This window comes from Pleurodeles waltl, chromosome 7 (assembly GCF_031143425.1).
Source record: "Pleurodeles waltl isolate 20211129_DDA chromosome 7, aPleWal1.hap1.20221129, whole genome shotgun sequence".
Lineage (NCBI taxonomy): Eukaryota > Metazoa > Chordata > Amphibia > Caudata > Salamandridae > Pleurodeles > Pleurodeles waltl.
Window position 1 is genome coordinate 1,384,973,675 of NC_090446.1, and position 12,505 is coordinate 1,384,986,179.

The window sequence follows — 12,505 nt, forward strand, 5'->3', positions numbered from 1 at the left end:
CACTCTCCTCCCTGCTGTGAAATGTCGGCATGTATGTTAGAGCAGCTCCTGGGAGGGGACAGACCTCTTCAGGTAAATTCAATGAGCTGCACATGACACATCAGAGTATTGCGCTATTAATTTTTAAATCATAAGTCTACATTATGAGGTTTCTGTGTTGTTTGATTGATTTAGATTTTATTTTTAGAGTGGTCACTTGTGTTGTCCTGGGTTGAATGGCGTTCGATATGCTAATTAGTTATCAGCCTTAAGAATTCTCAAAACTCCATATGTCTGAGTAGGTAATATGGGACATGTAAGCCTCTCTTTGAGCACAAACTACACAATTAAAAACGGTTGTCGTCATAAAATCTTGAGATTTTATGGTTTTATTTCGGTTCTTTCGATCCGTTTTCTGTGTTCCAGAACACATTGTTGACCTGGCAAGAAAAACAATCACTTAATGCCTAGAAAGAGAAGACGGGTGCAGAATGGTATGCTTGTGTTTCTTCCGGGGGTGTGTTAAAGGCTGCCGCCATTTTGAAACGATAGAGTTGAAGTATTAAAAACATTAATCAAAAGGGGAAAACAAATATATTATGTGCTTGAAATTTGTAGAACGAAACCAAAGTAAAATATAACATACAACTCAGTTATAATACTAATAATAATAATAACATGCTTAAACATTTCAATTTCTATAAATAACAGTATATATTGAACGAACTTTGTTATTTGATTGTGTAGCGGGGACGCATTGTATTGAGAATTCTTGTAGCATTAACATCCGGCCGCTTTATTCCGCTGTGGTTGTCGTTCTGTTATCCCAGGAATAGGTCCGAAGGGAGCTTTACTGATTACATCATTGACCGGAACAGGAGCCCGTGTTTCCGGAAGTGACGCGTTTTGTGTATGTGTTTTGGAAATGGACTCTTCTGGTCACAAGGTAAAGATAATAGTATGGTTTATAAAGTAACACTTGCGGGTCGTTATCTGCCATCGGTTCACGTATGGACTTCTTGCGGTCTCTAGAGAGTCTGGTCATTAACTGGCTGAGGAGAGGTCCATTCGCCTGTCTCAGGCTTGTGTTTGTTACACTCTGGGGGGAGGATGCACGCCGATTCTGATGACCCAGGCAACCCATTGAAAGTGGAGTCAGCTAGCTAACCGAGGGACTGTCTTTCAGAATGAAAGGGCACCGTCTGCTTATTCAGTGAGGAAGACACTGCTCCCTGTCCGAGGGAAGTGTGTGCCTACACGAAAGAGGCATTGCTTAGTAACATCAAGCAGAATCCACAGGCAGTGTGCTCCACTCACGGGGAGGGGGAGGCCAGCTGTCAGGGACGAGGACCTGCGTCCTGTACACTCCCCGAAAAGAGATTCTTTAGGCCGTCGGAATTGTGTTCTTTTCCTCGCGATAGGGGCGTTTTATGAGGTCCGGGTTGTATTAATTCCCATTGGTTTAGTTGTATCTTTCGTTTATGCTCGTTAATTCGGTGACGATTTACTTTCTCACCTTACGTTTGTTTGGTAACACAACACATGCTGAGAAGTTCTCTAAGGGAATCAGAATTGTCTTGGTTGCCTTATGTTGTGCCTCAATTATGCTGATTGCTTTTGGTTAGAAAGGCGCTCCCAGTGGCTGACTGATTGTTTGACGATGTGAGGGGTCTATGCCCAAACTGGAAAACAGCTAATACTATTTGAAGAGACTAGACATATTAGTAAACTTGGGTTGGCTACACCACATATTGCGAATGAGTTTTTGAGAAGGTTAGAGTGTTGATTGGCCACCTGAGGTGAAATACTTAGTAGGGTTCACGATGAAGTATTGTGCCATTGAGTGATTGCATAATTAATGGGATTATTTGCGGTGACACAATTAGGGGATTTTGTTGATTTTTAAGATTGCCTTTTTTTTGTTGTTGTTGTTGCAGAAAGGCAGCTGCCAGTGTAAGGCACAACACACATGTATGCATCTCATAAGCTCATCAAGCATGAGGTCATGGTCAATATGCCAACTAACCAATGCACGTGCACTTTATTTCCAAATCCCCTGGTCTTTTATAATTGATCTTTACAGTATTTAAATTAATTGCTGTAAATGGCTGAGTCTTAATAGGTGTATTTTAGTACTATTGTTTTCAATATAAAGGCTGTATAATGGCTGCTTTACTATTATATAACATATATGTTTATGTATAACTAATAGGGACATTTTTATGGTAATCGGATTGATTAACAAAGCAATGCAATGTGTGTTCGTTTTTCCTAGCTAAGTATTAACTACAGGGAACAGCGTTTACAGTACGTTTTGCACAAGGTTTACGTACTTCCACTGAGTCAAAATAAACCAAAACATGATCACAAAAAGGTTAGTTCATTTGTTGGCATAAGACACTAGTACAAATATGCTGTATAAAGGAAACGAATCCATAGATTCTACTAATCCGAGAGAACACACCAATTTACTTACATAGTTTGTTGTACGAGTCCTAACACATAAGACACATATATACGTTTGAGCACCGAAACAGCTCTTACAAATAAAGATCTATTGAAGTAAACATCGATCAACAATTCTAGAGATTATTCACATTACTTTGCTCAACAACCCATGTAATTTTATTTTTCTTTCTCTTTAGCTGTGGACAGCAGTTCTGTCCATGTCCTTCGTAAAAGGTTTGATGTGTGTTCTGCATCTCCCAGTTCCAAAATATCTCTTTTAATATGTGTTAAATGGACACCAAATCCTTTCAGATTTGCCCATTTTATTCCTGACCAGTGCCTCAACACATACACCAGTTGTTTAAAGTGTTATTCATCCACTATACCCGAGTCGTTTTGCCGTACATGACCCTCCATCTAGGATTTCCCCTTGAGAATGAATGAAAAATGTATTTTATTAGTTAATCAAAACCATAAAACCATCTGATCACAGAACATCAGTCAAAAAATCAATCACAAACTCTGCAAGCAGAAATCTAAATCTGACAGGAGACAAGCCTGTTTAACAGTACCATGCGTATTCTCGCCCGTTGGCTCACCCGTAGGCCTCTTTAAATCACCACAGTTGACATAGAAGTCAGGCGGGCAAACAAGGCTTTTCCCTTTATCACATAACTATGGCCTACAACCTTTTCCCCTTTTACCTTACTTTATAACTGCTTAACTCAATACTGTGCAGAGCATATCTTTCATAGATTCAGACTATTATGCTTGTACAGAGTATATCTCCCATAGGTTCAGACTATTATGCTAGCATTAGTGATGTGCAGTACAAAGATGCCAAGCAAACTCCAGTATATTAAAACGAAAGAATCATAATAAAAATGCCTGATAACAGGGGACAGTACTTGAATAAAATGCGTCCTAGCCACCACCTTAATTTCATCTTAGTGCCTGATGGGCTATGAGCAGAAACTAGATAAAATACCTCTCTGAGCTTTATCTAATTTTGTCTTAAAAAGAAAAAAACATCATACAGCTCTCACTTTCCTTAACAAGTAAAACATTAGTCGGGCTGATAAACATCTCCTATTCCGTTAGAACAAAGGCACATAGGAAGAAAATCATAGGATTTGGGCGCTCACAGTGAGTCCATATGGTAAAATTCGAATTCTAAATGTGGCACGGTGCTCCTGGCAAGAGGATCTTCCTTACTCCTCCAATGTTTCAAGGGAAACTACCAAAGAAAAGGCCAGCTGTCAGGGCACTCATGATTAAAAGTTAATACGGTATAGAGACTTTAGCTTTGGAATGGCAATAACACCATAGAGAGTTCATACACCATTTATTTTTGCAGTACAAAGTTCGCCATCAATATAAGACAAATCATCCTTAAATTCGGATATTCATGCAGTAGCCAAAGCTTTAATGTTCATGTAGCAACCATAGCCAACACGTGTTTCGTCCTATGAGAGAGTATTCTCACGGACTTCATCAGGGCTGCAAAAAAAAATATATATGAAAACAATAACTAAAACAGTATTAAATATCCAAAATTGTTCAGAGCAGAACACGAAACCAACATCTCGTGAAAATTGTGAGAGCAAAGACCATGCCAAAAGTGAGTTTAAAAAAGTGCCAAACAGTCGAATGCAAACAGATCTATTTGATACAAGTTATGTTACTCAAAGGAGGTTGTCATAATAAAGAGATAACCATAGTATCTGAGCAGTATGACATTAAATTAATTATGAACTAATGTGAAAATTCCATGTATAAGAGAAATCATGGCATGAATGTGTAAAAATCCGTGTTAAGGCCAGTAATCACCGAAACCCAAGAATGAAAGGAGTGTCAGAAACCGAAGTTGAGATGTAAACAGACAAGACACGATGAAAAAATAATATTATATAACAATAACAGAAGTAGACACACACCCTAGTGTCCATGAAAACCTAAAACTACTAATGGGTCACTCAAACGGTATAAAGCCTACCTTGATTCAAAATAAGTTTTATATAGGAAATCAGTCCTAGTAAGACTCTGTAGAAAATCTGCAGAAATAACCATAAACGTTTTATTAAGTAATCAAAGGACTAATTATAAAGTCTAAAACGAGCATCAATATCAAAAAACGGCATAAAAGTATAGCCCTCGGGCCTGAACTGACCTATAATAAGTACAAAACATTCCATAATACGTCGTATAATAGAGAAATCTTCATGCGTTACTTCAATGCGCAGTGCGGGGAGAAGAGTAATCGATAGCTAAGAATATAGCTGGGAAACCTAATGCGAAGAAAATACAGACCAAAGTAAATACAAAATTAACCTACAGAAAATCCAAGATGCCCATAGTACAATAAAAGCCCTTACCTATCTTCAAAGTAAATATCTATATCCAAGAGAGACACTCCGTGGTGCGATAATCCCACTAGGCTCTCAGTAACGGTGAAACGAAATCGTAGGTAGATCGTAAGAAGCGGAAGCGTTTTAAACTAACATCCCGTCAGATGTGAGGAAAAGGTTTGATGTGTGTTCTGCATCTCCCAGTTCCAAAATATCTCTTTTAATATGTGTTAAATGGACACCAAATCCTTTCAGATTTGCCCATTTTATTCCTGACCAGTGCCTCAACACATACACCAGTTGTTTAAAGTGTTATTCATCCACTATACCCGAGTCGTTTTGCCGTACATGACCCTCCATCTAGGATTTCCCCTCGAGAATGAATGAAAAATGTATTTTATTAGTTAATCAAAACCATAAAACCATCTGATCACAGAACATCAGTCAAAAAATCAATCACAAACTCTGCAAGCAGAAATCTAAATCTGACAGGAGACAAGCCTGTTTAACAGTACCATGAGTATTCTCGCCCGTTGGCTCACCCGTAGGCCTCTTTAAATCACCACAGTTGACATAGAAGTCAGGCGGGCAAACAAGGCTTTTCCCTTTATCACATAACTATGGCCTACAACCTTTTCCCCTTTTACCTTACTTTATAACTGCTTAACTCAATACTGTGCAGAGCATATCTTTCATAGATTCAGACTATTATGCTTGTACAGAGTATATCTCCCATAGGTTCAGACTATTATGCTAGCATTAGTGATGTGCAGTACAAAGATGCCAAGCAAACTCCAGTATATTAAAACGAAAGAATCATAATAAAAATGCCTGATAACAGGGGACAGTACTTGAATAAAATGCGTCCTAGCCACCACCTTAATTTCATCTTAGTGCCTGATGGGCTATGAGCAGAAATTAGATAAAATACCTCTCTGAGCTTTATCTAATTTTGTCTTAAAAAGAAAAAAATATCATACAGCTCTCACTTTCCTTAACAAGTAAAACATTAGTCGGGCTGATAAACATCTCCTATTCCGTTGACTTTAAAAATTGGGATGAAACTATCTTTCTAAGCAACCCCGTTCTCCTTTCCTGATAGGGCGACTAAGGAGGAAAGGTTTCCCCAAAAACTGGGCTAGCCTGATATTTAACATTTCCTTGCTTGGGTCAAATGCTGCAATGATGGCTGATCTACAGGATCTGACTCCTAGGGCATTGAATTCCCTTCTCAATAGTTCTCTTCTCTGGCTGGCCCGGATTGGACAGATACAGACCACATGGGTCAACAACTCCACAGCCTGATGGCATAGCCTGCATTCCTGGGTCTCTGTTACAGCATCCTTTTTTCCATGTGGGTAAGAAATCAAGGGTTGGGATGGCTCCCAATCTTAACTTTAAAAGTCACTGCTAGATTTTCAAGGAGGAAAGAGACGACAAAGTGGGTGATTCCTTATCTAATTTATATGAATTTAAAACCAACAACACATGAGACCGTTTGGATAACTCTTCCATATCTTTTAACCAGCTTAGGCCTTTAACTGATTTGTTTACTGCTTTCCTAAAGACTGGGCCAGACAAAGCGTTACTCCATAGGTCACCCAGATCCAGCTGTACTATAATTTTTCTCAGATACTCCTTGAAGCTATTACCCTCTTCCTGCCATGCTCAATTGGCTAACTTCCCTTTCGTGGAAAGCCTCAATTTATAGCATTCCTTTATAAATGCTGCTGACCTGGCCAGTGACTGTTTTACTAATGAAAATTCTACTCTGACTTGGGCCGGAGAGGCCATTTTGAGTAGCCCAAAAACCTGTTTATATGATTTGATTATTAGTTTGTCTAACCAAACCTTCTCTGCCCCCTTCATTATTTCTGTACCATAGGAGAACAGGGCTCGAAAAAAATTCACTCAACCACTCACATTGGCGAGTCTTATTTGATCAGGTCGAGCTATTTTTTAATACTTACTTGTCTTTTCTGGTGAGTTGACACTGAACAGGTGTTCTGTTCAGTTGAAAAGTGGAAGGGCAATAAAAGATGCCTTTAAATCCTTGTTCTTATGTCACTTTTGCTCTGGTGTTCACAGACAAAGGTCAAAAGTCAGTTTTCTTGCAATTATTTTTCCTTATTACTGCAGAGTTCCAGTACTTTGTAAGGTGAACTGTGTGACCTGCTGCTTAGAATGTAAAATAAAAGGATATTGGGTGTCAGGTTTTTCCTAACACACAACATTTAAATGACTAAGTCAACTGTGCAAACATTTAAAAATATATTTCAGTAGTTGTGAAAGCCCTTTTTATATTTCTGTGTTATTAAAAAAATATTTTAATAAGATGAAAGCAAATCAGAATACTTTATGTGTTGATGTGCAAAGGATATGTTTCCTGAAACCCAATTTTCATAGATTGTTATATAGTTTTATCAGTAAAGCTGCAAGTTAGTGGAGAGCTTTTTGGACATTTCTTGGAAAGTTACTGTGTGTAGACAACAATATGTTCCCACATCCTGGTTTAGTAATATATTTATTATAATTGAGTGTTTAAATAAACTGAGAAACACTCCTGTTGTGATTACAATGTTGTTAGTAAACTAAAAGAAGTCCTAGGTTATGTGGGCTAGACCTCATGGGAATGTGGGCTAAACTCTTGTGATGCATGCAGCAAACTTTAGTCTACTTAATCAAACAAGAGGTTTTTTTGTACTGCAGAAATGCTGAGCTCACATATTTGAAGGTGCAATGATATGTGAGAATTAAGAAAAAGGCTACTGTAAACTATTTACCTAGGATCACACAATTTGAGACCCGTTTACGGGTCAAGTACATTACAGTTAGGTCAAGTAGATTATTTAAGTTACTCGACCTGCAGGTCTAGTAACATTTTTATGATTTTTCAAGTCCTGGAGAGTGTTGGGAGTAATTTGGCTCTCATTACAGTGGTTAATGCCTTAGGAGAGTGTCCCAGGATTGACTTTGCTAGGTTTCCCAAGGCACGATGTAGAGCTTGTTCCTTCTCCCTTATCGCCTCCATATGCCCTGCAAACGAACCTTTCAAGTCAGTCCTAACCCCCAAGTATGTGTAAGTTGACACTTCCTCAATACACTAGCCATTCAAATGCTATTTACGATGTGAGGTGGGTTTGCGATTAAAGGCGATTATTTTAGTTTTGCCTTGATTTATTTCCAGGTCATTAGCCTGCGCATACCCTCCTAAACTATTCAGAAGTCTCCGTAGTCCTACTCTAGAGTTGCTAAACAGCAACAGATCATCTGCATAAAGAAGGTTACATAGTTGGTGACCACCAAGAGTTGGGGGGTGGGCAGGCTGATTATCTAATACTGGGAGAAAGGTCTGCTATATATAGGTTGAAAAGAAGAGGGTCCAGCACACAGACCTGCTTCAGACCAGTTGTAGTCTTAACGGGCCTAGATAAGTAGGAACCATCCCCAAGCTTAATTTTTACTCATGTGTTAGAGTAGAGCATAATAATGGCACTCAATAGATTTGGCGGCAGCCCCCTTTGTTGTAGTTTTGCCCATATTTTTTCACAAGGAAATCAGTCAATGGCAGCCTAAAAGTCTACCAAAAACATGTAAAGAGTCGTCCCTGTGGCCTTTGCTCTATTGATTATCAAACTCGGTGCCATCCGGTTGGTTAAAGTACCCTGCTTCTTAATGAAGCCGGTCTGATTAATGGGGAGCTGGCCCACAGTTCTAGATGCTGCAAAATTCCTATAGAAACGTATTTGCGGTCCACATCCAAAAGGGCAATTAGTTGATAGTTAGATGGTAGGAAGGCCATCCCTCCTTTGTAAATAGGATGAATTATTGAGCCCCTCCAACTATCCGGAACAAAACCCGTTGACAGTATATGATTGAACATTGCAGCAAAGAAGGCTGCCCATCTTGTCGTTAGTTGCTTGAACAGGGTTTGGAGTAACCCATTAGGATGCGCAGTCGAGGCGTGAGTTTTCAATTATCTTAGATATTTTGAGAGAATTAAACATAATAGGCTTCTGGACCTTGGGCCCGCAGTGGCCCCTCTCCCATTAAGCCAAGCCATCATCTGCCAGGGGCGCTTCTTTAAAATGGGATTTAAGGTGTCCCACCCATGACTCCTCGTTTATATTTACATTGTTGGCCGCCCTTGGGCCTTTTTCAATGTTGTTGACCAATCTCCAATAGCGTCTTGAGTCCGCAGATACCAATGCATGGTGCAGTTTAGCCCATAGAGTTTCCTGCTTTTATTTTTTTTAAGACCCAGTCCCTTTTCCAGTTTTTAAAAGTCCCTTTTCAGATGTTTCCTTTCCTTCCGGAGGGCTTTTAAGAGTGTTTCGTCTTCTGGATGTTTCCGCAGTTGTCTCAAAAGCCTGTCACCACCAGTTTCCTTGTCCGTACTGCTCGTGGCATAACTATGCTGTTGATGTGCCCCAAGTAATCTCCCTTATTCCTTCCTTTCGCAGAACATTGATTGATTATATTTTTTGAGAATGACTCCCATGTCGAGACCAGATTTGTAGATTCATTGACCCTGCTTTCCAGGACTGTGACTGCCTCTCTGCTTGGGCTTTGACCAAGTGGGAGCTCCATTTCAGTTGCTTCAAGTTTTCAGAGCGGGGCTCTCCCTTGAGGAGTCTTGTTTCTTCCTGAATGCATACTTTACTCTGTACTATAACTATTTGGGGGTTATGATCACTTTCTGTATGGTCTTGAATTCTAAAGTCATTCACAAACTTAAATGATGGTGCATTTACCAGGGTTTAGTCCAGATATGAGACCACCTTTCAAGAGGCTCTTGTCCAAGTGGGAGTTGGGGGTCTGCCGGCAACTGCCCATTCAGGGCAAATAAGCCTGCTAGCTCACAGCTTTTGATAAACTTCTCTCCAATTTTATCTTTCTTTCACTGAAGTGGCAGATTTTGGATAGGCATGGGGACTACTATTTGTACGTGGTCTTCGCTTGGCAAATGGAATAAATGAAGATTGAGATCGCCTGAGACATGCCAATAGGCTGGGCCAAATGAGATTTTTATGTGGAGCAGATGTTCTAGAAGTTAATTTGCTTCAATAGCTTTTTTTTTTGGATTGACATAGACATTGATTATGGTCAGGGGTCATGTAAGTTTTTCCCCCCACCATCCAGACGAACCAGCAGGAACAGTTGATCTTCCCTCCAAAGTTTTGATGTGTTAGCTGTAAGTCTAGTACTGACATGTTACTAACCCCCCTTTTGCCCATCAAAAAGTATTGTGTTTCTCTGCTGGCTTATTAAATTCTTCATATCCGATTAAAGGGAGTCCTGTGAGTGCCCATGATTCCTGCATGCATTCATATATCAAATGAACCCAAAAATTGGATAACAGTTGGATCTTCCAACTTTGCCTGCCAGACCCCCTATGTTCCAAGAACAAATACTCAATGATCCTTGTGGATGGACTGTGTGATGGACTACTGTTCAACTTTTTTGAGGTATTCCAGAGGATATTACTGTTGGGAGCTAGGTTCATTTGTCCTGGGAGTGACCTCTTGTCTAAGCTCGTCTAGGCAGGATCCTTCTTTGGCCCTCCTCTTTTTTTTCTTCCCCTCAAGAGAATAATTATTCTACGAACTTAGATGGTTTGCCTGATCACCAGTTTTAAAGGCTGGGTCTGTGATTCCCATTGGGAATTCTGGATTATAGACATCATTCATAAGGGGTATATTGTAGTTTCCTTTTTCCTTATTATCATATCTCAGTGTTATGTTATGTTATGTTATTTTTATTTGTACCGCGCACAGCTGCCCCAGCAAAGGGGCGTCCCGGCGCTTTGAGAAGGTAAACACAACACAGCACTAAAAACGGGCAAAAGAAGAAAGAACACAACAAATACGCTTACACAAATAAAAAGGTCTTAATAGCACGTCTAAACTGAAGGAGCTCATCAATGGCCCGGATTTGTGGAGGAAGAGAATTCCACCAACACGCTGCCAGGACTCCAAAGGAGCGGCCCCCAATTCTGCTCAGCTTAAAGCGCGGAACCACTGCTAAGTTCTGGCCTAACGATCTAAGAGTGCGAGAGGGAACATAAGGAATCAGCAATTTCTCCATGATTTGCGGGGAAGTACCCTTTAAGATTTTAAATGCAAAACAGAGAACCTTAAATCTAATCCTCTGTTGCACAGGGAGCCAGTGGAGAGAGCGCAGAGTATTGGACACCGAACATCGCCTGGGGAGACCAGTCACCAGTCGGGCCGCAGCGTTTTGAACCCGCTGGAGCCGCCGAAATTCTGACTGGTTTATCCCCACCAATAGGGAGTTGGCATAGTCCAACCTAGACAGCACTGATGCTTGAACCACCAGCTGTCTTGTAGGTGCATCAAAGAATTTGAGGATAGGTCGAAGTCCTCTGATGATGCCATAGCAAGAAGCCGCCACCTTCTTGGTATGACAGATGAAACTCAGAGAAGAATCAAACCATACCCCCAAGTTTTTTATCTCAACCGCTGGGAGGGGAGTCACACCCAACTCCGAAGGCCACCATTTATCATCCCACAAAACCACCTGTTTACCAACCACCATAATCACCAAATCTGTTTGAATAGTATGTTTACACACAGGGGAGGAGGATCATCTCATGAAACCTGTGCTCATTTGACAGCCACATTAGTGTGTTAAGCTGGATTGTCACCATGTGTAGCTCCAGAAGTATCCATGGGGTGGCATTAGGTTTAGCCCAGTCCAGGGGGGTTGTAATTGGGCAGTGTATATGTAATAAGTGACATGAGGGAACCCAAAACCTTTTGCCATAGATTGTATAGGGACTATTTTGAGACCTCCGGGGTACCCTGGCCCCGTTTAAAGGGAGAGGGGTTTGTTGTGGATTTATCAAAGTACTGTTAGGTGGCGTCTGAGGGGGGAAGGGTTTGGGCTACATTAGGGAGAAGTTCTTCTTACTCATGAAGTTGTAGTTAACCACAAGTCCTTGCATTGTGTGCCCAGTAATGGGGGTGTTGCATCTGTACAAGGAGTTTTGTTGGAGAAGTGAAATAGACACCCAGGTATCGTTGTGGTCGTTCAGCACAGCTCAAGCAGTTCTTCGCTAGTAGTGTTTTGCACGCATTACTATGATGTGCTACCACCAGCCACCGTGATTTTGAATAGTTCACTTTGGACCAGACACTATTGTGCAAGGGTGCAGCTCGTTGATTAATGCTGGTATTGAACACCCCACGTAGGATAAAAATCATAACATGTTGTTGGCAAACAATATGAACTAAAATGTCTTCCTTGTAACCAAATTTCAGTAATATCATGGTTTATTATTTTAACGTTTCACGTATTAGATGGAAAAAGCTGCAAAAGACCAATTGTTGGCTTCCCATTAGCTACAGTGAGCCTAGAACCCATACACAGCTTACTTTTTGATTGGCTTTATGGCCACTCTCTTATGATTGCTTCTTATTTGATTACTTGCCTTCCTCCTCTTGTGTTTGTCCATCCCCTTAAGAATAGCCTCTGTTCCCATCCTTTTGATTGGCTCATTTTGTACTTCTCCTGCTCACTTTTCTGGGAAATACTTTTTTCTTACATTTCCAGTATTCCAAAGGAGTGCATGTGTTTCTTGGTCTCCCCCTCATGTGCTGCCCCCCCCCCCCCCCACTGCAAATACCCACTTCTCCCTTCGCCCACTGATTCCATGTTGCTTTCTCCTTCCCCATCCCAGCTGCTTTTTAAACTAGTGCCTCAGTGGC

At 40.6% G+C, this 12,505-nt stretch overlaps 1 protein-coding gene across 3 annotated transcripts in view; it reads left to right on the plus strand.

Annotated features, from left to right (window-relative positions):
- The first annotated feature begins 832 nt into the window (after positions 1-832).
- TBC1D17 (TBC1 domain family member 17) overlaps positions 833-12,505 on the plus strand; it is a 416,105-nt gene continuing 404,432 nt past the window's right edge. Inside the window, exon 1 of one of the 3 annotated variants that reach the window (XM_069200945.1) lies at positions 833-925. In XM_069200945.1, coding sequence (XP_069057046.1) covers positions 905-925 — 21 coding nt within the window. In that variant the 5' untranslated portion in view covers positions 833-904. Of the gene's footprint in view, positions 926-977; positions 1,042-12,505 lie in introns of those variants that run through there. The other 2 variants (XM_069200946.1, XM_069200947.1) reach the window with 2 other exon arrangements.